Source organism: Molothrus aeneus, chromosome Z, assembly GCF_037042795.1.
Source record: "Molothrus aeneus isolate 106 chromosome Z, BPBGC_Maene_1.0, whole genome shotgun sequence".
NCBI classification, from domain to species: domain Eukaryota; kingdom Metazoa; phylum Chordata; class Aves; order Passeriformes; family Icteridae; genus Molothrus; species Molothrus aeneus.
Window position 1 is genome coordinate 66,213,285 of NC_089680.1, and position 24,635 is coordinate 66,237,919.

The following is a 24,635-nucleotide window of genomic DNA, read 5'->3' on the forward strand; positions in this document are numbered from 1 at the left end:
TATAATTATAGTAGCTCTCAGTGAGGAGAGATTTTTCTTTCCAAATTTGTCTCAAATTTGAACAAAACAGCAGGAGATAAGAAGTTACGCTTAGCACTGTTGAACTTTTACTGTTCTGTTTCTTTTACTGAAGTTCATAAACACTTAAAAATAAAAATGCATGCTTTCATGTCAGTTTCATCCAGTTCCATGTTTTCTGTATGTAACTTGATTTGATTACTTGGTTTATTCCCAAGTAACTACTTAGCGTTGGAATATGTAGTATGTATCATGGAAAATATAATAGGATGTTCGGATCTTAGTATGTTATTTTTAGCCTGTTTTATCCTCTCTTCCTGTTACTAATTTGGTCATTCTCTATTCCTGAAGCACCATACTTTCCCACTGGAATAAAGGAGTGTTTTGTCTGCCAGCAGCTGTGATGTTTTGATTAACTGAATTAATGTTTCTCAGATAGACAGCAAACATAAATTATTTTTAAGACACTTATCTCCTATGGTTTTCTTTGATCTTCTCTTTCAGGCTTTTATCTAATGTTTGTCTTATTATAATTCGTACTTATTTTAATTTCTGCTAAAATCTTGCTTTGATAAACACTGATGCCCATAAAAATATTTTTCTCCCAAAAGTTGCAGAATTGCTTCTCTCCTGCTGCATCCCAGGCCCTGTTCCTGTTTATAAATACTTGTGCATTTGATGGGCTACTACAGTTTATCAGCTGCAGGTCAGCTGGGCTGCTTGAATTTTTCTAAGTCATGGTATTTTTGAGCTTGTACATTGTCAAACTTGTTTGCTGGTGAAGTGAAAAGTTAGGGAAGTCTTAAAATTACAATGCTTCATTATTCCAGGCTATTCTTTATTCAGTAAGCTAAGCTTATTCACATTATGTGCTATTAAGATATATTACTTTTGTTAATGTACAAACTGTTTCAGTCTTCCAGGATTTCAAGAATTATTGAAAACAAGAAACAGTGCTTACCAGAACAGTGGGAGGGCATAAACAAGTATTGAAAATAAGCTGAAAACCATTTTGTTAAACAAAAAAATGAAAATCTTTTGACATCAGCTCTTGCAAGTAATGTGTTAAAATAGCCCACCCAGGTTCATTTATGTAAAATGTTGTTTTAAACAGAGTCTGTTCCTCTGTAAAGACTGTACAAGTCTGTAAGACAGTGACTGGCCTTGCCTCTCTGGAGCCAAAGGGGAAAACTGCCTCTTGGAGGACATAGAATTTTAGCTTTACCCTGGGGGTTACGTGCAGATTCGTGCAGCACCTGTACGAGCTGGTCCCCAGGAAAAGAATGAAAGTCACGCAAAGTAGTCTGACAAATGCCTCTGTTTTGCAAGAGTAGTGATTTTGAAATGTAGTAACTTCTTCTGCTTTGTTTCAGAATAGCAAAGCTGCTTTCTGGTGAGAGAGTAGGTTTATTAGAGCTAATAGTGAAAGAGGTACAATTGGTTCTTCAGCTTGTGGAGACAATTGCTTCCTAGTTTTCTAGTTGAGTTATTAAAAGTGATATTAAACTCTGGGCTAAACAAACATGGTAGAGGATATTAACTGATAAGGGTAAAGGCTGGCAAAGTTTGTACAGTACAAAGTTTGTACATAACATCACTTTCCAAGTGATGTTATGATTTTCTGGAATCAGGAAGTAGTCTCAGGTAAACTTGAATTTCTGTGTGTGATACTTTGCACCATGAAGTGGGTAGTCCCTTTGAATCAGTGGCACCCTGATGCAGGGTTACAGGTATTTCCATTTTTTGGTGAAAACACTAGGAGGACCATTGGAAAGATTAGTAAGTGTTAAGGACTGAATAATGATACTGTTTAGTTACAGGTTTTGTTAGTGTTTGGGCAATGGGTAAAGCATGTGGTGGGATTTTTTGGATAGTTTTTTAGTCGGGAAAAGGGAATTGGTTTCTGAAGGAATGCAGGAGCTTCATTATGGAAGACTTTGTGCTGTCCAGATTTGGAGAAAGGTGAAAGCATCTGAGATTGTGTCCCAGGAGCTGTTCTGGGGAAGCCTCTGCTAGCTCTGCTTCTGCTTGGAAGCAGTGGACAGTTGTGTTGCAGAGGGAGCACCACTGAGACTTGGCTACCACTTCCACCTTGGGCTGGGTTGCACTGCCTTGTTATGGCCACCAGTGTCTGCCTAATGGCTCAGTCAGAAATGACTGATTTATTTTGTTTGTTCTAGCCCTTACCCCAGTAAGTCATGCATAGCTGCTCCTTTCTGGACCAGTGATTACCACAGGAATCACAAATGCAGTCTGGTTGGTTTTTCTTGTGCATGGAGGCTCCAGGTGTCAGGCAGTCTGGTTGATGCTAGTCATTTGCATGATAATTTTCTGCCCTTTTTTCCCCCAGACATTCATTCTTATGTTTTTTAATGTATGGTAAGAGATAACAGGCAGAGAGAGGATGAAGTCAGCAAGCTGAACTAGTCCAGTGCCTCTTTAGTGAGGCATGTTTTGGGTTTTGGGACTCTATGGACAGATTGGATGCAGTAGTCTCTTCTGGATTAGAAAGCTTTGTTAAAAAAACTCCACAGAGTATGTGTAGTGGTAATGCAGAGCATGTTCCTTTGCAGAACTGGGGCATTGGAGTAATAGGGCGTGCAGGGGTCTTTGGAACAAATATAAGAGCTTGCTGTATTATTTTTTTATATAATTAAATGGACAGCACTGTGAAACATTGTGTATGTGTGATACTGACAAAAAACAGTGTGAACATCTGCGGTAACTGTGACTTTAAAAGTCCCGCCTGCGCCACTGTTTCCTGCCTGCCAGCAGACGGAACAGGAGAAATTCGCGGTTTCTCGGTTCAGCACGCGGGAGCCGCTCCGTTGTCCGTGGCTTGCAGGATCAGCCTTCAGGTCTGCCAGAGGCGGACAAAAAAGGCACGGGACCACAGACAGGGAATGGGAGAGTGTCCCTCCAACCAGGGCCAGTCCAGGTTTTATTCCAGAACGCGGAGTAACACCCAGGGGAAGCCGCCATACCGAAGGGCGGCGGGCAGAGGGAATACACGTGTTATATAGGAGAAATGGGAGGGGGAGAGCTCAGACAGGCAGCGAATGGGGGCCCACGGTGAGCGCGGGCTTTGTCAGAGTGATGGGACGGGTAGCCAACCGAGAGAGCTCAAAGGTGGGACCCTGGTCCCCAGCCCAATAATTCCATGTATAGCACCGAAGATTCTGGATAAAAGGGGGGTATTTGGGGGTGACAGAAAGGGCGTGAGTTTCCAAGGTAACTGGTGATGGACAGATAACTGGGAAAGAGGGGGAATTCCAGACAGAACCATTATACAGAAAAAGGGGGTAACGGAACATTCCAGCTTAAACCGGGGGAGCATAATAACACAACACAACATCTCCCCGTTTTTTGTTTAAAAAAAAAAAAAACAAACTTAAAATGAGGTGAACTGAGTCTGACTAAGGCAGCTTGAGTCCGGGATGGAATCTCTGAACGAGAGGTGGCTGCAAGGTGCAGAAGCCCATTGGTCGTCATCCACGGCTGAGGAGGCCTCCGATTGATCCGATTCCGAATCTTCTGCTTCGCTGTATGGTCCCAGAGCCACCACCTGGTTTACCTCTAGGGTAGGAACAATCCTACCCAGCAGTCTCTTCATCAGACTCCAAATTGTAGAACAAGCAACTAAAACTACAACTAAAATAAAAAGAACCAACAGAACAGTTTTTAGAATTGACTTCATCCAGTCTGAAAAGCCCCATCCTGAAAAGATGTCCCCCAGCCAGTCTGATGTTTATTGGCTTTGGGCTGAGGGACAATCCAGGTGTGCCTGAAGGTGGAAAGTGGGACCCGAGTACTGTCACCAGCAGCAGGATGGTAGATGGAGAGAAGGCCATTTGAATGGGGTGTCACTGAAACATCAAAGAAAACAGGGTGAAAAGGTGAACTTAAAATTTTGGTTCTGCCCAGAGGGAAACTTAGAGGACATCAAGGTCAAGGGAAAAGGGTTTCTGCCTCCTCTTCTTCCAACAAGCCTCCTCAACCTGTGCCACGCCTCCAACCTTTGGTGCCTTTTTTGGAAGGAAGGGCCTGACCCACTTCGATGGTACCCACTTAAGCCCCGAGGGAGTGGACACGCAAGCATATCCCCTCCCCCAGGTGACCAGGTCGAAAGGCCCTTCTGTTTTCCACGTCTCCGGGTCCTTAACTAGGACCGGAGGCCTGGCTTTCAGCTGCAGCTGGTTGTGTTGCCCGAAGTGTTGCACTATTGGAGGATTTAAATTCTCAAAGGAACAGTTTAGAAAGTTGATAGTGAAAAGTGCTTTTGCGAGATGGACATGGGGAGATTCCACCTTCACAGCCGTATGTTGTTGCTCTAAAACCCTTTTAAGGCTCTGGTGGGTCCTCTCCACCACGGCTTGGCCTGTTGGGGAATAGGGGATGCCTGTTTTGTGCTCTGTTCCCCATTGCTGCAGGAAACTTCGCAGTTGCCTGGACTTGTATGCTGGGCCGTTGTCGGTTTTGGTGACCTTGGGGATGCCCAGGACAGCAAATGCCTGCACAAGATGTTTTTCGGCGTCAGCTGCCTTCTCACCTGTGTGGGCGGAGGCGTAGACTGCACTGGAGAAAGTGTCCACTGAAACGTGTACATAACTCAACTGGCCGAAAGAAGGGATATGTGTAACATCCATTTGCCACACCTCGCAGCTAGAAAGACCTTGGGGGTTAGCTCCAGAGCTGAGTGATGGGAGCTCATGGGACTGGCACTGTGGATATGTAGCCACGATCTCCTTGGCCTGTTCGCGTGTGAGCTGGAACTGACGAACCAGGCCAGGGGCATTCTGATGGAACTGCTGGTGGCTGATCTTAGCTTGACCAAACAGATCTGGGAGCAGGGCCATCTGAACAGGAGCAGCCAGGGCATCAGCTCTTCGATTGCCCTCTGCAATGAACCCCGGCAGATCAGTGTGTGACCTGACACGCATCACCAAAAAAGGTTGCTCTTGGTGGGAGATCAGTTTTACCAATTTTGAGAGCAAGTTAAATAGGGGAATGTTGGACACCTCTTGAAGAACTGCTTCTTCAGCTCTGGACACTACACCAGCGACATATGCTGAATCAGTTACAAGATTGAATGGTTCAGAGAACCTCTCGAAGGCCCTGACAAGAGCGTCCAACTCAGCTACTTGTGGAGAACCTTCCACCTTGGCAACATCGGCCTCCCACCGCTGAGTTTGAGGTTCCTTCCAAGTCATTACTGACTTGTGGGATGCTCCAGACGTGTCGGTAAACACAGTCACTGCCTCCAAAGGGTTTCGGCTCTGAATTCTTTTTAATGATAATGAGAATTCTTGAATAAACAATTTGTGGGCCGGCTGATCAACTGCAATTTGGCCGGTGTAACTGTCCAGTGCAAATTGCAATATTTCATTAATCTTGAGAAGTTTATCAAAGGTTTTTTTTTTGAATTGGCCTGACTCTAATTTAATTGGAATGTGGATGCATTCAAAGTCACACCCCGCCAACTCCCTGATCCGGGATCTTGCTTTTCTGATCAATTCTGCCATCAGCTCTGATGGCCATGTCATCCTTTTGGACCTGTGGTGGCTGAGGAAAACCCACTCTGTGATCAAGAGGCGGTCCTCCGAGCCTCGGTCCTTGCCTTTGATAGAATTGTCCCATTGAAAAATCACCCCGTGGAGGTGTGGCAATTTCCCTAAGATGATAAATTTGAACGGCAGACCCGGTTGGTATCTGTGGGCCTGCCTGGCCGAAGTGGATTGCTGGATTTTTTCCAGTGCTGCCTGAGCCTCTGGAGTAAGGGCCCTAGGAGAGCTAAGCTCCTCTCCCCCTTTCAGTAAGTTGAAAAGAGGGGCTAGGACATCAGTAGGAATACCCAGCCAAGGCCTTACCCAGTTCAAAGACCCACACAGCTGATGGGCATCTGCCAAGGTCTTGATATTTGTACGAATAACCAATTTTTGCGGAACAATGGTCCGCTTATTTATCTCCAAACCCAGATACTTCCAGGGTGGCATCTTTTGAATTTTGTCCTGCTGAAGCTCGAACCCTGCAGCATTGAATGCATCGATTGTCAGGTCAAGCACGTGTGTGAGTATGTTGTCGGTCGGAGCACAAACGAGGATGTCATCCATATAATGATACATTATTGCATCCTCGGCGGCTGCACGAATGGGGGACAGCAAGGAAGTGACATACCACTGGCAAATCACAGGGCTGTTCTTCATCCCCTGAGGAAGAACACGCCAATGGTAGTGCTTGCTTGGGGCCTTACGGTTGATGGCAGGAACCGTGAAGGCAAAACCCGGGGCATCGTCCGGGTGAAGTGGAATATGGAGAAAACAATCTTTGATATTTATAACTGCCAGATTCCAATTTCGAGGGAGCATCTTTGGGGACGGCATCCCGGGTTCGAGGGGACCCATATCTTCAATAATATATTAATTTGTCGGAGGTCGTGAAGGAGCCGCCGCTTATCTTTGTTTGGCTTTTTGATGACAAACACTGGGGAGTTCCACTCTGACATGGTCTCCACCAGGTTGCCTTTAAGTAACTGCTCCTTGACGAGCCTATTGAGCGCCGCCAATTTTTGTTTATTGAGCGGCCACTGCACTACCTGGTTTGTCAGATTTACAATTCAGTTTCCAGGTAGAGCTCTCAGCGGCGACCGCTAATTGAAAAACCTGAGGAGCCACTGGTAGGTCAATTCAGGCTCCCCACTGGGCAAGGAGGTCCCTCCCCCACAGGGGTTCCGTATAATCCAAAATGAATGGGTGTATAGACGCCAGTTGCCCATCCGGCCCCTTAATTTGCACGGTGCTCTTTGATTGTTTGACCAATTGAAGGCCCCCAACACCACGGACATGACCAGCCACGTCCTGCAATTCCCAATGCGACGGCCATTCCTGAGAAGGAATGATCGTCACATCTGCCCCTGTGTTCAAAAGACCCTTAAGGCGTATTTGGTCTCCTCCCCTTGAGAGTTGACAAGTAATTTTTGGTTTCTCCTGCCCAAGGATCTGAGCCCAGGCCACCGTAGGACGTTTGTCTTGAGGTGGTGTAGAGGGCGGTCCTGGGACCCAGGTTAGCTCAGGCACTGGAATGGCCTGAGCAATAATCTGTCCCTTGCGCAGGAAGAGGGGAGCGCGGACACAGTACAGCCCCACTGAGAATTGCCCCAGGTCTGACGTCAAGAGACCTGGGACAATGTTTACCTCTGATGGTGTGAATTTTGTGTCTCTGACAACTATATACCCACAGGTGATCCGTCCCCAGTTATCTGGGCACTCCGGGCACACAGTCACAAGATGAAAATCGGAGTCCTTCAGATGGAGTGGCTCCGTCAGCTGCAGCCTGAAAGGTTCAATTTTAGAAAAGGTGGTTAGAATAGACATAGGTCAGAGGCATGATAAGCATGACAAGTCCAGTAAAAAATAGTCACATTTGGTTGAGGTGGCGGGCGGTTTTCCCTTTTTCCCCTCCCTGCATAATGATGTTGAACCTGCCTTATTTCTGCACGCAAGGGGGAACTGTGCTCAGCTCGTAGTTTTTTGGTGGGGGGGTTCCCCTGAAGTCCCTGCCCCCTTTTAAACTCATAAAACTGTTTCCGCAGGGAGCAGTCAGGCATCCAATGCCCTAACTGTCCACACAGGTGGCAGGGGGAAGTACCCCTGTGGACTGGCCCAGGGGTACTGGATGGCGGTGGATGGCTCATCTGGGAAGCAGGAGCAGGGTCAACTGGAGTGGCATCCCAGGTATCAGCAGCAGCGACGCGTCTGACGGTTGTTGGACCTTGGGTCAAGGTCCCTGGAAGCCAAGGAGACTTTGTGGGTGCAGATCTCCAGCATCCGCTGCAGGGTTGGAGTAGAGTCCAGTGGCAGGCTCAAGATAGCATCCCTGCAGGCTGGATTGGCATTGGTGGAGGCCACTTCCTTTAGGAGTTCTTTCCTGGTCTCCTTCCCCTGCACCTGCGATTCAATGGCTTTCCGGAGACGCTCAACAAAAAGAATGAATGGCTCGTCAGCTTGCTGCATGATCTTTGAATAGGAAATTTGGGGCACCCCTGATGGCAACCTTAAAAAGCCCTCTCTGCTGCTCTCCGGCTCTCCCGTAATACTTCAGGCGGGATGATTCTGGCCTGGAACGGACCGTCAGCAAAAACTCTCTCCCCACACAGGTGTTTGACCGAGATGCCTTCACCATTACGATCGAGCCCCGTGTGGGGGTTCACCCACAAAGAGGGAAGGATCCCCTCCACCTCCCTTCTCCATGCCGCCTCCCACATCTCATATTCAGTGGGGTTGAGGAGGCATGAGAAAAGGTTTGAGGTCATAGGGAGTGACTTCCGTTCCTGCTAAAGTGGCCCTTAGAATCCCCTGGAAGTATTCACTCTCCCGGGAGAAATCCTTTTGGGCCTTGCAGAGATCTTTAATTTGGTGGTGGGGAAAGGGAGTCCACTGGGCTTGGGTTCCCCCCGCACCCTCAGGGTGGTATGAGACCGGAGCCACTGATGGGATGGAAACCGGCTCCGGATCCCAGGTCCCTTCCCCCCTCCCCCCGGAGGAGGGGGAGGTGCTGATGGAGGTGGGGGGAGGGAAGTTAGGAGGAGTCTGGAGAGAGGAAAGGGTTTTTTCTTGACCAAAAAGGATTGTGGAGAGAAGATGGAAAAAGGGCGGGAAAAGCCATGTGGCGCCCTCCATCTTGTGCTCCACAGGAGCCATCTTGGGAGGGGAGCTGAAAACGAACCTGAGAGGTTTTAACTGGGGATTTGGGAACCAGGAGAAAGGGAAAAGGAAAAGATGCCCTAAGAGTCTGGCCAGGACTCCTAGGGCGGGGGGATTGGGATTTCTGAGAAGAGCCAGGGGAAAGATGACCACCCTGCGCCCTGCTGGACTGAGCTGCTCTTCTCAGAATCCCAGTATTAGGACAGGGCTAGGATCAGGGTTAGAGGGAGAACTGGGTTGCAAACTCAAAGAACAGGACTGTTTTCTCAATTTGGAACCTGATTTTAATAATGTTTTAACTTGGGAGGACCAAAAGCTGATTTTTGCCAGTTTTGTCTCTCCATTTTTTACAGAGTCGTGTAATTTCTTAGTTATAAGATCCCAAAAACTATAATTATCTAATTGGTCAGTGGAAACTTCAGGAAATTGAGAAAACAGCCACTTTATTAATTTATTCAACTCTCTTTTTGGAATATGAAACCCCCCCCCCCCAGCAAGAACATCCCCAACTTGGATAAAGGCTCTCCTTTGAGCTGCTGACTGCTTTGCACCCATTGCAGAGATGTTAAGAGCAGCTCAAACCACCCACCACTTCAGGAAAAGGAAAAAGAAATCAAGAAAAGCTCCCTGCTGGCCCCTGTCTGAAAAGGGAGTGGCTGCGCAGCTGAGGAAAGACGAAAATTGCCTCTGCCCGCCCAGGGCAACGAGGAATAAAAGGGTTAAAAGGACAAGGGGGAGAGAAAGACTCATGGAATTCCAGCGAGAGTGAAAAAAAACGTCTGAAGTGGTGTCCTGTCCCGGGACGACTCCTGAGGTGCTTGGGAGCTGCTGTCCCGTCCCCAGCGAGTACAGCGTGCTAAAACGCTGCTGAATTCGCCCCCGGGGGGATTTCGCAGCCAATTGAGACTGTTTGTCTCGGTACGTGGGTCCTGCAGTTCTCCTCAGCAAGGCGCTTACCGGTGCCGCGATGCCAAGAGAACACAAAGGGGCCTCACGTTGGGCGCCAAAATATGCGGTAACCGTGACTTTAAAAGTCCCGCCTCTGCCACTGTTTCCTGCCTGCCGGCAGACGGAACAGGAGAAATTCACGGTTTCTCGGTTCAGCACGCGGGAGCCGCTCCGTTGTCCGTGGCTTGCAGGATCAGCGTTCAGCTCTGCCAGAGGCGGACAAAAAGGCACGGGACCACAGAACAGGAATGGGAGAGTGTCCCTCCAACCAGGGCCGGTCCAGGTTTTATTCCAGAACGCGGAATAACACCCAGGGGAAGCCGCCGGACCGAAGGGCGGCAGGCGGAGGGAATACACGTGTTATATAGGAGAAACGGGAGGGGGAGAGCTCAGACAGGCAGCGAATGGGGGCCCACGGTGAGCGCGGGCTTTGTCAGAGTGACGGGACGGGTAGCCAACCGAGAGAGCTCAAAGGTGGGACCCCGGTCCCCAGCCCAATAATTCCATGTATAGCACCGAAGATTCTGGATAAAAGCGGGGTATTTGGGGGTGACAGAAAGGGCGTGAGTTTCCAGAGTAACCGGTGATGGACAGATAACTGGGAAAGAGGGGGAATTCCAGACAGAACCATTATACAGAAAAAGGGGGTAACGGAACATTCCAGCTTAAACCGGGGGAGCATAATAACAACACAACAAACGTCTTCCAACAGCCGTCCAGAGTAACAGTCTCAGAGTGTATTTGAGTCTGCGTTTACAGGGCTGTGCTCATCAGTGATGTTGAGTAACAAGGTGATTAGAATGTGGCATGTTGAGGTTGCTGCTGTAGAAAAACACATCAAGCCAAAATTTGTGCCAGATGGAAAAAACCATGGTTTCAGCAAAGAAGTCACAAATCTTCTGAAATAATTTAATGAATAGTGTATTAAGAATGCAAAATACAGACCGTAGGACAACTGTAGATATCAAGTGTGATATTTCATTACATTTTGAATCTCATTTGTTGGACCAGTAACTGCTTCCACTTAAGTTTGCTGTTTGCACAATTATTTTTGTTTCTGCAGGATTGTGCATCTCTAAGTATAGTTTAGTGTATCTGTAGGGGTTTCAAATATTTTCATCCTTGAAAGTTTTGACTAAGCCTTACTTACTCCTATATAAATAAGAAAACAATGCTAACATGAAACAATAATTTACTCAGTTCATTACAGGTTTTTAAAAAAACTTGAAGTGCATCAATAAAATTTAGCATCTGTTTTGTAGCTAATTTTGGTGTTAGATGTTGAAAGGGTTGCTCAAATACTGCAAGTTGGAACAGAGCCAGTGTAGCTTTGGGAGGTTCATACTGAATTTTAATACAACATACTCTTTAGAAAAATGACAGTTTTTGTGTAAATACATTAATTACAGGTGTTTATTATAGTCTTATTCCTGGTTCATTACTGATTGAATGTAGAAAATATTTTGCAGTGCTCTTACGTGACACAGTGGGTCTGAAATAAACAGTAAGGGAAAAATACATGGATTCTAAGTATTTAATATCATAATTTCATTTTATGCTGCTACAGCAACATAAAGAATATTTCACTAGATTTCTCTAGGCTTGTGTTCCCTGACAACATTGTGATTTAGAGGAGCCTAGAAATATGAAGTGTACACCTACCGCATTATACTACATTGCTTCTGCTGTAAGAATGTTTTCTCTGCAACTCAGGTGATTTAATACTTCAGAACTGATGTGACTTCTGTGGCACATACTGAAGTTTCACAGCAGCATAAGCTCAACATCTGTGATAAATAAGAGAGCTGTTAGAAAGCTTTCATTAAATCAAATTACTATTCTTTGTAATAGCCAAGTGGTCAGAAAATACTTACTAGGTGCCTGGTGAATTCATTCTCAGATGCCTTTAAAATTGTTATTATAGGCTACATTTCCTGGTGATATGTGTTGCCGGGAGTTGTTGCTGCAATGAGGGAAGCTCCTAGTAAGATTTTTTTTTAAGCTTAGCTTTGACTGAAACTCTCATATTGTTAAGACAAAACAAGTAACACTGGCTGAACTGGTCTTGTTTTACTCACAGAGGCCAGCAGCCTGCATAGATTTAAAATTAATGCTCTACTGCAAGTGTTTCAACACACTTCTACCAGTACTTTTGCTTGAAAGGGTAGGATTGTTTTTTCTGTGTAAAATAAAGCTTCTAGAGCAGGAAACCCCAGGGAGTGCAAAGAGATTGTGGTGATTTCTTATGGAGTGTGAGACCAGCTTGGACATACTGTTTCCTCTTAACACAGACATGCAGCACCAGGAGGTGCTTTCCTCACAGACCAGCAGGCACAGGACTGAGAATTGGCTAGAGGTGCTTAATAGCTTGCCCTGACAGTATTTGACAGCAGTTCAAAAGATAGAACATTCATGTTTGCCATTTTTATGCTATGTTACTTAAGATTACGCTAATAGCTTTGGTGAACTGATTCTTTACTCAGAAGTTTAGATGTGGTATTCTGTAAATTTGAACTCTTTAAATATTCACAAATAGTTTTGGGGTTTTTTTTTCCCATTACAAAACTATTTCTTATTTTCAATCATTAATTTGTCAAGTAATAATTGGGAGAAACCTATCCTCTTCTCAGAAACTGGTTGAGTGGAGAAAGGAGTAAGTGATTTTACTTGTTGAAGAAACACATTAATGTAACAATCTTGCAAGACATAAAAGGGAAAAAGACCTTTGAGATTGAAGGTGAAGATCCTATCTTGTTTCTGTCTGTCTTTGGGATTATGGTGTTGTAAAATTTGTGTTAATTGAGACCACTCTCTTTGCATCTCTTGTTTTGCAGAATGATGATAAGGCTGGTCACCCACTAAATTTCTGAGCATGTTTCCAGACACTGACAGTCAAAGCTGTCCTAGTTTAGTGGCAGCAGTTTGCATAAAAATTGCTTTGTAGATAGGAATATTTAAAAGTCTAAATTGGGAGCGGAGTGGCTGGAGAGCACCCCTGCAGAAGGAGACCTGTTGTGCTGGTGAATGGCCCACTCTACTCCCAACCTGCTGACAGATGTCATCTGGGGTGCATCAAACACAGCACAACCAGAGAGTCAGCAGCGGGGACAGTCTTCTGTATTTAGTGTTTGTGAGGCCTCACCTGGAGCACTGAGAGCAGTTCTGGGTCTCACACTTGAGGAAGGATGTGAAGGCACTGGGATGCACCCAGAGGAGGGCAGTGGGGCTGGTGGAAGGGCTGGAAGGGCTGTCTAGTGAGGAGCAGCTGAGGAGTTGGGGTTTGTCCATTTTGGAGAAAAGGAGGCTGAGGAGTGACCTCACTGCTCTCTGCAGCTTCCTGGGGAGGGGAAGTGGAGAGGGAGGGAGGTGCTGATCTCTGTTCCCGGGGATCCAGGGACAGGACACATGGGAAGGGCTCACAGCCGTGCCAGGGGATGTTCAGACTTGACATTAAGAAACATTCATTCATTGAGAGAGTGTTTGAACATTGGAACAGGCTGCCCAGAGAGGTGGGTGTCAGTGTTTAGCAGACATTTGGACAATGCCCTCCAAAACATGCTTTAGTTTTTTGCTAGCCCTGAATTGATTAGGCAGTTTAACTTTGTAATTCTCGTAGGTCCCTTCCAATTGGAATATCCTAGCCTAGCTCTAGGGAAGTGAAGCGGGCTCAGTATGGGAGTCCAAATGATTCAAAAGTCATGTCACTGGTGGTTGTTTTTTAGATCAATAAGAACTGTTGTGTGAGGAAATGATTTTCATAATCACCTATGGTATTTAGATGTTTCTAGCATTATAGCATGAAATATAATTAATTTGGATCAGGAAGGTTCTAAAGTCAGTTAAGTGGGTAATACAGAGCAATCAATTACAGAGCAATTTCTACAACCTGTATCTTTCCTATTGCACAATAAAAATCTGGGAAATTGAACAAACTATGAGGAAGTAGAACTGGAGAAATTAGAGGGTTGCCTCCAAAAGCAGGGTGCAATTATTTTTTTCTCAAGAACTAACTGTAAGTTGTGTAATGTACTGTATTGAGAATCAATTTACATAAGTATACATTGTTACATTGATTTGATGTATAAAAGTAGTCTTTTTTTTCCCCACCATATCTAGGCTTTTAAATTACTTGCTTTAATTTAAGTGCTTAGTCCATACTAAAATTCAGTTGAGATAAAAACCCTGTCCCACTGCAGTTTCAGTCTGTGGAGCAGCTGGGTTAAGTTTTATGATTCTCTAATGTAAAAATATTTTACTGTATTAAAAAAATATGTTTCTAGAAAAAGAGCTACTTGAAAGCCATGGCCATCTCATTCATGAGTGTAAAGAATGTGTTCAGTGTGTTTGGTACTATAATGTAAGCAAATAATGTAATGGAGTGTTCTTTTCCAGGCACTATTAAATATTGCTCTGTGAAAAGGTGAGTCTCCAAAGTTGAAATAAATAAGGAATTGACTGTATTGGACTTTTGGTATTGATAAACAAATGTAAAGACAGCAAAACCCTCAGAAATGGTCTGTGTTGTTGAAAATGCAGAAAAAATGTGTAGATGGAAAGAAATGCAGTTCTGGAAAATTATTGAAAAACTGCAGTCATAAAGAATGGGAAATGCATTGTAGATCACTAAATGCATTGACAGCTTTATAGTTTAGTGCTGGTATTTACAAAAATCAAAGTTTCTAAATCAAACTGAAGAAGAAAGTTTTTTCTGTCTTAAAAATTATTACATGCTCAAGATTTCCATACTTATTCAGGGGAAGATTGTTACTTCCTTAAAAAAAATAGCAAAAAAAAACCCAGCAAAAGCTCTGATTCTCTCCTCTTTTTCCATTTAAAAATTTTCTGAAATCAAATAATGTGATACTTAGTGAGATTTTAATCCAGAGCTAAGATGGTTAGTGTTCTGTGGGACCTCATCTGTTCCCTCCTTAATCCTAACCCACAGGGTCACTCCTTTGTCACCCCTCATCCATCTTGAGGCAGTGCTCCATGCACTCCAGCTGCTCTCTCATGTAAAGAGCAATTCTCTCCTTGACTTCCTTGACTGCTTTTCCCCAGGAGTCTGAACTCTAAGTTGCATAGCTCTGGTTCTGCCTCTGTGATCCTGACAGCATCCTGGTCCTACAGCTGCACACAGACACCCAACTCACCACATTTATCACCCACACTGCATGCAGGAATACACAGGCATGTCATGCCAGCATGTTGAGGTCCTGGAAAGGATTACTGGGACTTCTCACATTGGTGCTTTGCAGGGATCTTCTTGCCCACCTGCACCTCCTGTTTTGTTTTCTTAGTGATTGATCCCTTCCCATCTTACTGTGCCCTTTCCTTAGCAGTCTCCCTCCTCAGGACTGTGGGTCACCCTCTCCATCCTGTGTAGTTACTGGTTTAAAGCTCTCCTAATGAGGTCAGCCATCTTACTGACAAAAATACTTTTACTCTGCTTAGGAAGGGGCTTCCTATCTTTCAAGCAGATGATGGTCTGCAAAAAGGGTCCCGTGGTTGTCGAATACAGACCCATGTGGCTGACACTGGTTCTGCAGCTACTTACCAGCCTGGATTGTCAGTGCTCCCCTTGCACCTTTTCTCTTCCGTAGCAGGATTAAGGAGGATCCCTTGTGCTTTTCATGTCTGCCCCTAGAACTCTTTAGTCACTTTTGGTACCGTCCAGGTTTCCCCTGGCAGCGTCATTGCTGCCCACATTTCTTATGACCTTGCCTTTGCTGCTCTTCCCTGTACTTACCTATACCCAGAAATTTGGGTGGATTTGCTTTTTGCAGTGCCTGAACTACAAGAGATGGTTATGCTCCTGGCATATGTTTTAGTTCTCAGTTTCTGTGGATTGTTAGCCACAGTTTTATTTACGTATAAAGACTTCCTTCCTTCTTGTTATTTGTGTAAATAGTCACCTTGTCCTGTTTTTCATTTTGTTTGTCTGTTCCCACAATTTTAGCATATTTAAGGTTTTTCACTCTGTTTCTGTTGGAGAGATGTAACCATGTATTATGACATGAGATGTGGCATTGGATCCTTTTGAAAATAAATTAATTGTCAAAAACTGGCCTTGTGTAATACTGTGTCATGGGCGTGTCTACATGGGATGGTGTTCACTGTGTGCTGAAGCCAAAGGTCACATTTCAGTACCAGGGGCTATAAATCTAGAAATTTAGTTTGTCTGTTGTGAGCTAAACCTTTATAATGATCTCTGTTGAGTCTTTTGTGAATACTCTGTCATCACTTTGGAATGAAGGTCTAGCTGGAAGAAGTTGGAAAACCTGGGAAAGAGGGGAAAAACCTGAGCTCACTGGCATAATTATTTATTTTAAAGCCAAAATATGTGTGAAAACTTTCTCTGTCTGCAGTGTTTATTTCCTTAAGATCAGCTTCCCTGAAGCATTTGCACTGTACATTGATGCTGATTTAAAAAAAGATGAAGTGAACATTATGAGCTGAAATTTTTCTCAGTTTAATGTCCCATCCAGTATTTTTTCTTCTATTTTAGGTGATTATTAGGCCATAAGAGTCTAATAATTATGATTTCAAGAACTTCGGATTGGCAAATCTGTCTTTTAATTGAAAATAGACTAAAACATTATTTTCCTGGATGGCTGTGTTGTACTCTATGCAGTAAAATCTTAAATGAGTTTCTATTAGAAATTGGAATGCTAGACTCCAGAATGAGTGAAAAAGAATGCCAGCCTTTTCTTTGTAAATATAAAACTTTCATAATTGAATTTTACAAGCTTCACAGTACAGTTTATGGTGTGACATATTGTATACCCATCAGTTTCTATTAACATTAAACAGTGTTGTCAACAGCTGATGGCAGTAGAATTATAATTATATCTATTTATGAAATTCATTGTAGAGATAAAGAAAATTGGATGTTTTCCTCTGTGCTAATTGACATGTAGAACAACTGTGTCTGCTGCTTCACTGCATTTTGCTACTTTAAAAAATAAATTACAGTATGAAAATAATACTGTAACTGTGTACCCTGAATTAAATATAGATCCAAGGCTCTATTTTAAAGTTGAGTGAATATGGTAATTTGATTTATGTCACAATTAGTTGAGGTGTTCTTTGGAGGAATAATGTGTAGCAAAGGTGCTTAGTCCTTAAAACAGATGGGAAAATCAGGTAGTTTAGATGCTAATGAGGTTTCTGAAGGAGATATAGTATTACTAAATTGTGAGTTATGGGGATTGGATAATTTTAGTGTAAATTTTCAGTTTAGTTTGCTGTTGAAGGTGGTTTGCTGCAGTTCACAGGTCACAAGCCCATACTGACGGTACATGGTATGATTTCAGATGTGCTAATATTTCATAAGCTGAAAACTGATGAGGAACGTCTTTTAAACACATGCATAGAAAACTTGTAGCTCTTAAACTACGACATATGGAGATAATTTCAGAATATTTGATCCAGGGCATGCTTGAGTATGAATAGCCAAACACAGAATAACCCAAAAAATAATGCAGCAGTTTTGCCTCTGCTACGACCTTGCCTGACTCTTCTGGCTTCCTGAACAGCGTGTCTCACTATGGACTGGCAAGCAAAACATTTCAGCCTTGGCTTCCAACAGCTTTGTCCTCTCCTTTTTCATCCAGTCTTCATCCTCTACTGTACATGACCTGAACATGACCTGTTCCCTTCCCTTCCAAACTGTCTTCAGTCACCTTCCAGTATTTCCCCATGCTCCACATACCTTTCCTTCTCCAGAAAGACCTTATGGTGTTTATGTTTTACTCTGAAGATGACCAGACTCTGTAACCTACTGTATTTGAAAAAAGTATGTATGATACTCTGAAATTAGTTGAGGTTTTCTGGTCAGGAATAATCTATATACAAGAGGAATATAGTTCCTAAGGCAGAAAGGAAAATAGGATTTTACCCTCCTGTTATGTTGTTGTGCTGATGTCAGACATGCATATTTGGGTGTATTTAACTTCTGGGATGTTATTCTGATGTATTGGATTATTTTTTCCCTTACAAATTGTCTACATTTCATTTAGAAATAAATACTGTGGGGTTTTTTTGGCGGGGGGGAAATTAGTCTCCGTATGAAACATAAGTTTAGATGGTTTGCCAAAGACAAAACCTGCTATGTCTGGCTAAAGTTTAAGATAGCCTTGTGAATGTTATCTCTCCAAAACAGTTCTACAGAAATTTTTAAAGTGGAGTGTTTCATTCATACCTGCATGAAAAATTCTTCTCTGGTGACAGCTCTGGAGATGTGCTTTGTCTTTGTTGTACACAGTAACTCAGATAAATTGTAATGTAAGAAATCTGTACCTTCCATGTACAAAATTAGGTCAGCAGTTGGATTGTTTTCAATTAAATGAAAGACATAATATCCTTTTAAGGTGATTTTTATTAATCTGTGTTTGAAATGTAGCTGACAGTGGTGTGAAGTAGCAAGTGTCTAGAGAGCCATAGGAGAGTACAAACTGATAGAAACTTGCTTTGGCTTCACGGTAATTTGTTACCTAGGGAGTTCCAAGTCAGAAGTGCTGTCCTGTTTCTTAGTAACTCTTCAGGATTTTTTTCCCTTTATTTTTATTTTGCATATACTTGTCCCTTCACTGTTAAACCATATAAATTTCTTTTTTTTTTTGCTTATGATAACTTTTACCAGAAGAATACATAGGTTAGCTGTGTGCTCATTGAAGAAGGTCTTTTTTTTTACTCTTTCCATATAATGCCATAAAATATATGGTTTTTACATTGAAAGTGGTTGTGCAAATCTGTTAACTGTGTCTGTTCTTACGCATTCCTCCTCAGACTCCTAGTGGTTTGGGACCCTTCACTGTAGTAACTCTTCTGGTGTTTGTCTTGTTTCCCACCTTTCTGATGGTAATGCCCTTTTCTAATCCTTTTGCACGTCAGATATATTCTCCTTGAGGTCAACAGATTGCATACTTTTAGGTGGATTGAATCAGTAGCATAACAACCCAGTCTACTCCTTTGCTAAGTAACGTTGAACTGCTGAACACTGAGTTTATATTTCCATCAACCTTGCTGTACTGACCCCAAGATCTCATTTCTGTGTGCATTTGGATTATTAAACTGGAATAGTTCGTTACCCATGTGCACCTCTCTAAATATTCACTCTATAATTTACTGTTGCTTTAATCAGTACCTCTCAAGCTTTTTGTGTTGTTTTAGGAAGGCCTGGTTTTGGTAGTGGGGGGGCCACAGAGGTGGCTCCTGTGGGAAGCTGCCAGAAGCTTCCACTATGTCTGGCAGAGCCAATCCCTGATGGCTCTGAAGATGGACATGCTGCGGGCCAAAGCTGGGCCAATTAGAGAGGTTGGTAACACCTCTGTGATGACATATTTAAGAAGAAAATCAAAACAAAGGGGACACAGTTTTTTCTTACACAGAGAAGAGGAGGAGGGAAAACAGCATGGAGACACCATGGAGAAGGAGGGGGAGGAAGTGCTCCAGGCATTGGAGCTGAGATTCCTCTGCAGGCTGTGGTGAAGACCATGGTGAAGCAGCTGTGCCCCTGCAGCCCCTGGGTGCACAGGGAATGCAGAGATCCACCTGCAGCCCATGGGGGAGGTGCCCATGCTGGAGCGGATGGATGCCTGGAGGAGGCTGTGATCCAGTGAGAGACCCAGTGGAGAGAGGGCCCTTGCTTCCAGGCTGGAGCAGCCTGGCCTTGGAGGACTGCACCCCATGGAAAGAGTGATCCATGCCACAGCAGTTTTGGGAGGATTCTCTGCCCATGGTGGGAGTTCATGCTGCAGCAGCTGCAGTATGGCTGTTGTTTGTGAGAGCGGACCCACACTGGAGAAGTTCATGGAGAGCTGTCTCCTATGGGAGGGACCCCATGGCCTCCCAGGGGAAGGACTCCTCTCCTGGAGGAGTGGAAGAACCCCTCAGGTGATGAACTGACCAAAACCCCCATGCCCTGTCTCCCTGTGCTGTTGGAGGGAAGAAGGGAGGGGGTGGGGGAACAGAGGTGTATTTAAGGGTTTGTTTGACTTCTCGTTATCCTCCCCTGATTTTGTTAGTAATAAATTCACCTTGTACCTTTAAGTTGAACCTGTTTTGCCCTTGGAGTGTTTTCTCCCCTTCCTTAACTCATGAACCCTTCATTAAATTATTTTCTCTTTGCCCATCTCTATTATTCATTAAATTATTTTCCCTCTGTCCAGCTGTAGCATGGGAGGGTGGGTGAGCAGCTTTCGTGGGTGCCTGGCATTTGGCTGGTGTCAAACTATAACAGCTTTTATTCCAGTTCTTCACATTTGGTTTCCCTGTTTGCTACTTTCAGACAGCATCTTCATCATCATCATCGTCTTCATCACCTCATCTGTCAGAGTCCAGCTGATGCTCCTGGGATTCTCCATTGAGTGCCTACTTCCTCCTGTATAAACTAATCATAATATTTTAGCTAAAACTTTCTCAAGTACCTTTGAAGTTTCAAAGCTAAGCACCATCCAGTCCTCATAATTTGTTCTCATTTCATTTATTCTCAACAACCTCTTTTTCTGATAGCTTAGAAAAAAGAGATTCTTTGACTCTTTCACGAAGTAATATTTCATCCTGGAAATCTCTGAAGGTCTGAGGTAGTGATCACAGAAGGAAAAAAAAATCTTTTCTTGTACCAGCTCCTTTTATATGGTGACTGTTGTTTACTTTTTCTGACAAGGTTGCCGACTCCAATGTATATGAAAGAGGATTTGTTACTGGTTTTCCCTCAACTTTTTTTTAGTGTGCCTTTAATGTTGCTCTGTTTTGATTTATTTAAGTTCACAGTCCCTTGTGTATTCTTTATATGACACAGCTCTTCAAGGTCTGCTTTCAAGCAGCTGTTTTGCCACTTAGCTATGAATGCTTACATTTTCTTTTTTCTCAGCTGCTTTGTGCTGGGTAGTAGACATGTTTTTACTTACATAAATTATTTTAAGTTTCTAAGAAATGCAGTGGTCTGAATGAGATTGCTTTAGATAGCATATGTTTATCTGTGCAGGTACTTGTGACTCTTGCTTGATATTTGCAGATATGAGATTAATTTAAAATGTTCTTAGTTCCTGAAAAAGTAATGAGATACTTCGTAAATATCAAGAAGACCACAAGGATATCATTAAAAGCTTATGTGTCTGTTGTGGTTACGGTTATTTTCTTCTCAGTAGCTGTTGCGTGGCTGCATTTTGGATTTGTGGTGGAAAAAGTGTTGATAACATTCTTCACATAGCTGTGCAGTTACTGTGGCAAAGAATGGAATAGGGGACCTCATGAAGTACCTTGTAGCTCTGCATTTCAACTCTCAGCTGGTCCTGTCAGCTTGAACTTGAGGAATTCCAGTCTCAGTGGTGCAAAGCTGAGGCTGTAGAGCCAATCCTGATCAGGATAGGGGAATGTTAAGGTGTAGGAGAGAAGCTGCCCATTTTGAGCAGGAGTAACTGTGAGGGTTCAGCTGCTCATGTGTAGACTGACTGCATCATTGCTTTATTAGGATTATAGGTAGCAATAGGAATGCTTGAATACAAAAAAATAATACATTTTTAGTGCATCTATTATAGGAGGACATCACTTTCTCTTCTAAAAATATGATTTTGCAAATAAAAGAAAAGCTTTGAGATAATAATGCATCCGAGATTTCTTTCTTGTTGATATGGTATTTTTTTTATACTTACGGTTTTTATATACTTTTAGATAAGAAATTCTTACGTTTCTGCTCAAAGAAAATAACCTTTTTTTTCTTATGAAGTTTATTAACTAGAAAACCTAGACATTTGATCTTACTAATTATCTGGAAGTGGTTGGATTTTACCTTCCTCAGAGAAGTATCTTGAAAATTACTGCAGATAAAGGGGCAAACCTGACATAAATTTAGCAGGTGTGTCATCTGTAGGCCTGTATACTTTTTAAATCACCATTTTGTTTTGTTTTCTCTCAGGAAAGGAGACAGAGAAAGCCAAAGATCGGTGTGAAAAAGCCACTATGAAACTTCATATGTTGCATAACCAGTATGTGTTGGCACTGAAAGGAGCACAATTACATCAGCACCAATATTATGATACTACACTTCCTCTGTTACTTGATTCACTGCAGAAGATGCAAGAAGAAATGATTAAAGCCCTGTAAGATGTATTCTTAAATATTTCTAACTTGTAAAATTTCTTTGTGTAGTATTCTAATTAATTTATAAGAATAGTTGAAAATAAGAAACTGTGATTAATTACTTATGTATCAGGGGATAACAGTTGAAAAAAGTCTATCCAATTGATACATACAGTAGTTGTGAGTGCTCACTTAAGCCTATGAACAAGACACCATCTTCTTATAAGTTCTTACAGATTGACTGCGGTGTTTACAATTGAGCTCATGATTTTTCCTTCAGTTTATAGACTATAGCAAGTTTGTTGCCTCTCTGGTAGTCATTATTATGAAATTCCACCAGCAACAAATTTGGTTTAAACTGCCCAACTGTCTTGAAGGTGATTGTGGAGGAGCTACAATCAGATGCATAGTTAATGGTATGGGTGGGAGGATTAACAGAATTATGTAAACTTGATCTCTCTGTAAGGAGTCTCCCCTTAAAAATACTATAACCTCTTTCCTAAAAGATCATTCTTACATCATTACAGAGTACATGCAAAGTGATGATATCTGAGAACAGATAGTGAGGACTTTCAGCCCTCCTTTCTGGTTTGTAACCACCATGCTGCCTCCTTGTCTTAGCTTAAAAAAGGGGTGGTTAGCTTTTTATGTAAGTTTTTAATTTAGATGTGAAACACTCTTTTTTAGTTCATTGTCTTACCTATTCTGAATTCAGCATTTGTCTTGATTTCAGTGCACAGGAACTGAGGGAGAGTTGGAGATTCCACACTTTATATGGTGCAGGCATCATTAGCTTCCCTGTGCAGTAACATTTTAATTTTTTTGCTTCAGGTGCTGGTATTGAAGTAAAGCTTTGTAGTACTCCCTGTTTGGTCCTTTTAATTTTATATGTAAGATCACAAAAGGCTACAGTTAAATATGTGTGCTCTAATTCAGGTGATTGTTGTAGAATCACAAGCCATAATAATTAACTGAGGAAATTTATGATGGAACAGGAGCTTATTGAAACTTACCTTTACTCTTCCTGGAGTAAAAACCTGTAGAAAGTACTTTTTTCACTACATAGACTTTTTTGTGAGTTCTGAATGTATTGGAAAATGATTCTATTATAATAACTTTTTTTTGGTGCACATATAGAGATGCTGATTTCAGGTGTAGAGCTTAGTGTGACAACCTCTGTGAAACAAAATTTCCTCAATAACCCAAATTTTGCAGGTAAATTAGGTTTTTAGACCTAATAGATTATTATTGCTGATGATATATTTCCTCTTTTTTGTCATTGTAATTGATATAGATTCTCTAAGATATGGCACTGCTATTGTTGATGTTTACCTATCTTTTCATCACACTCCATGAAGTACTTTCTGGAACTTTTTCACACATTATATTCTCAGAAAAAGACAAGATTTAATGCCTTCTCTTGCCTGTTTTCTGCTCAGAATTAGTGCACTGAAAAAATCCTATCACACCATTCTTTTTTTTTACAGAGCAAACACAACTTGAGATCTTCTCCAGAAAAAATGCATTTACACTTTTTCCTCTGCATATTTGGCTAGACAAAATTCATCATTGTTTTTTGGGTGGCCACCATGCTTCAGATCCTGGCAAACGAACAAGTTTATCAGAGATAAAAATGAAATAGGAAATAATTATGTAGGTACATGATGAAGGAAAACTAAAAGTTAAGGAGAATAGGAGGGTGTTCTGAGTATGTGTCATTGGATGCTATTAAGAGTAGTGTCACAATACCACCTCTTCCTTTACCATTCCTTTTCCACTGGTTTTTCCCACTCTTGGAAGCAGATGAAGACAAGGCTGGGTGGCTTGTATTTTCTCACAGCAACTTCTTGGTTAATTTTCTCTCCTCCTGTAAATATATGCTTATTTGTGATTTATGCCTATTTTTGTCTGAATGATGAATAATGTATATAAAAAAACGTTATAACAAGATGGAAAGCCAGTGTTGAAAGGAAATGAACACATTTCTGTAAATCATTTTGCTTTATGCCAGAATATATTTTGCCATGAAACATGAAAATCTTCAGTGTTATAAATTGGTAATGTGATGATTGGCTCTCACAATTAAGAGATTAATATTGTGTGTATGTTAGGAGAAGTTTTTGTTGATGTATGGTTATGTTATAGTAGTTTGTTTGGACACCCTCTGTTCTCCCCATAGTCCCCTTTTCCTCCCTGTATTGTTGCCATTGGACAGGTTGTCAGAGTCATGTGGATGGAGGGTGTGTACTTGTGCCCCTTGTATAGTGCCTTTGGGAATGAAAAAGCTTGTTGCTAGGGGGCATGGCATGACAACGTATGACCTCCAGTCAGGTTACAAGAAAGCAGTCTCCACCAGTAGATGGTGAAGAAGAGTTGACAGACAGACTTTGGGAGGGGCCAGGGTTGGCTGATGGGACCTCCAGGGGTATAAAAGGTGGAGCAGGCATTTTGAGGATGAGCCTCTGGCAATTGATGATGCTCCCAGCGCTGCCCTTTTTCCTGATTCAGTCCTTTGTTGTGTTTGTTGAAGTTTAAAAAACCTTTGAAATTTTAACGTGAGTGGTTGTTTCTCACTTTCAGTGTAGGTTATAAGAAGCGTGGCAAGTCCTGTGTGAAGAAGAGCATCATCGCTGCACTATATACATTCCCTTTCCTTGTAATCTCTCCAGTTTTTAGTTTAGCTATGCTGTGTGTTGGTGCACTGAAATCAACAGAAGGAGTGTGGTCTTAAGAGACTTTAGCCAGCCTAAGCCTATAGAGGAAAGTCCTCAGATGATGCGTTGTTTCTTTAAATAATGTCATACTTTTTCCTTTTTAGCCAGCTGGAGCAAGACTTTGTCAGAGCAACAAATAGAAAATTTGAAGCATCTTCAATGCCATCTATGCCTT

The 24,635-nt window shown here is 42.6% G+C and overlaps 1 protein-coding gene across 1 annotated transcript in view; it reads left to right on the forward strand.

Moving 5' to 3' along the window:
• The window catches only part of FER (FER tyrosine kinase), a 167,145-nt gene that overhangs the window by 26,831 nt on the left and 115,679 nt on the right, over nucleotides 1–24,635 (forward strand). The window contains exon 6 of the mRNA XM_066568772.1: nucleotides 21,583–21,766. Within this exon, the coding sequence (XP_066424869.1) occupies nucleotides 21,583–21,766 (184 nt within the window). The remainder of the gene's footprint in view (nucleotides 1–21,582; nucleotides 21,767–24,635) is intronic.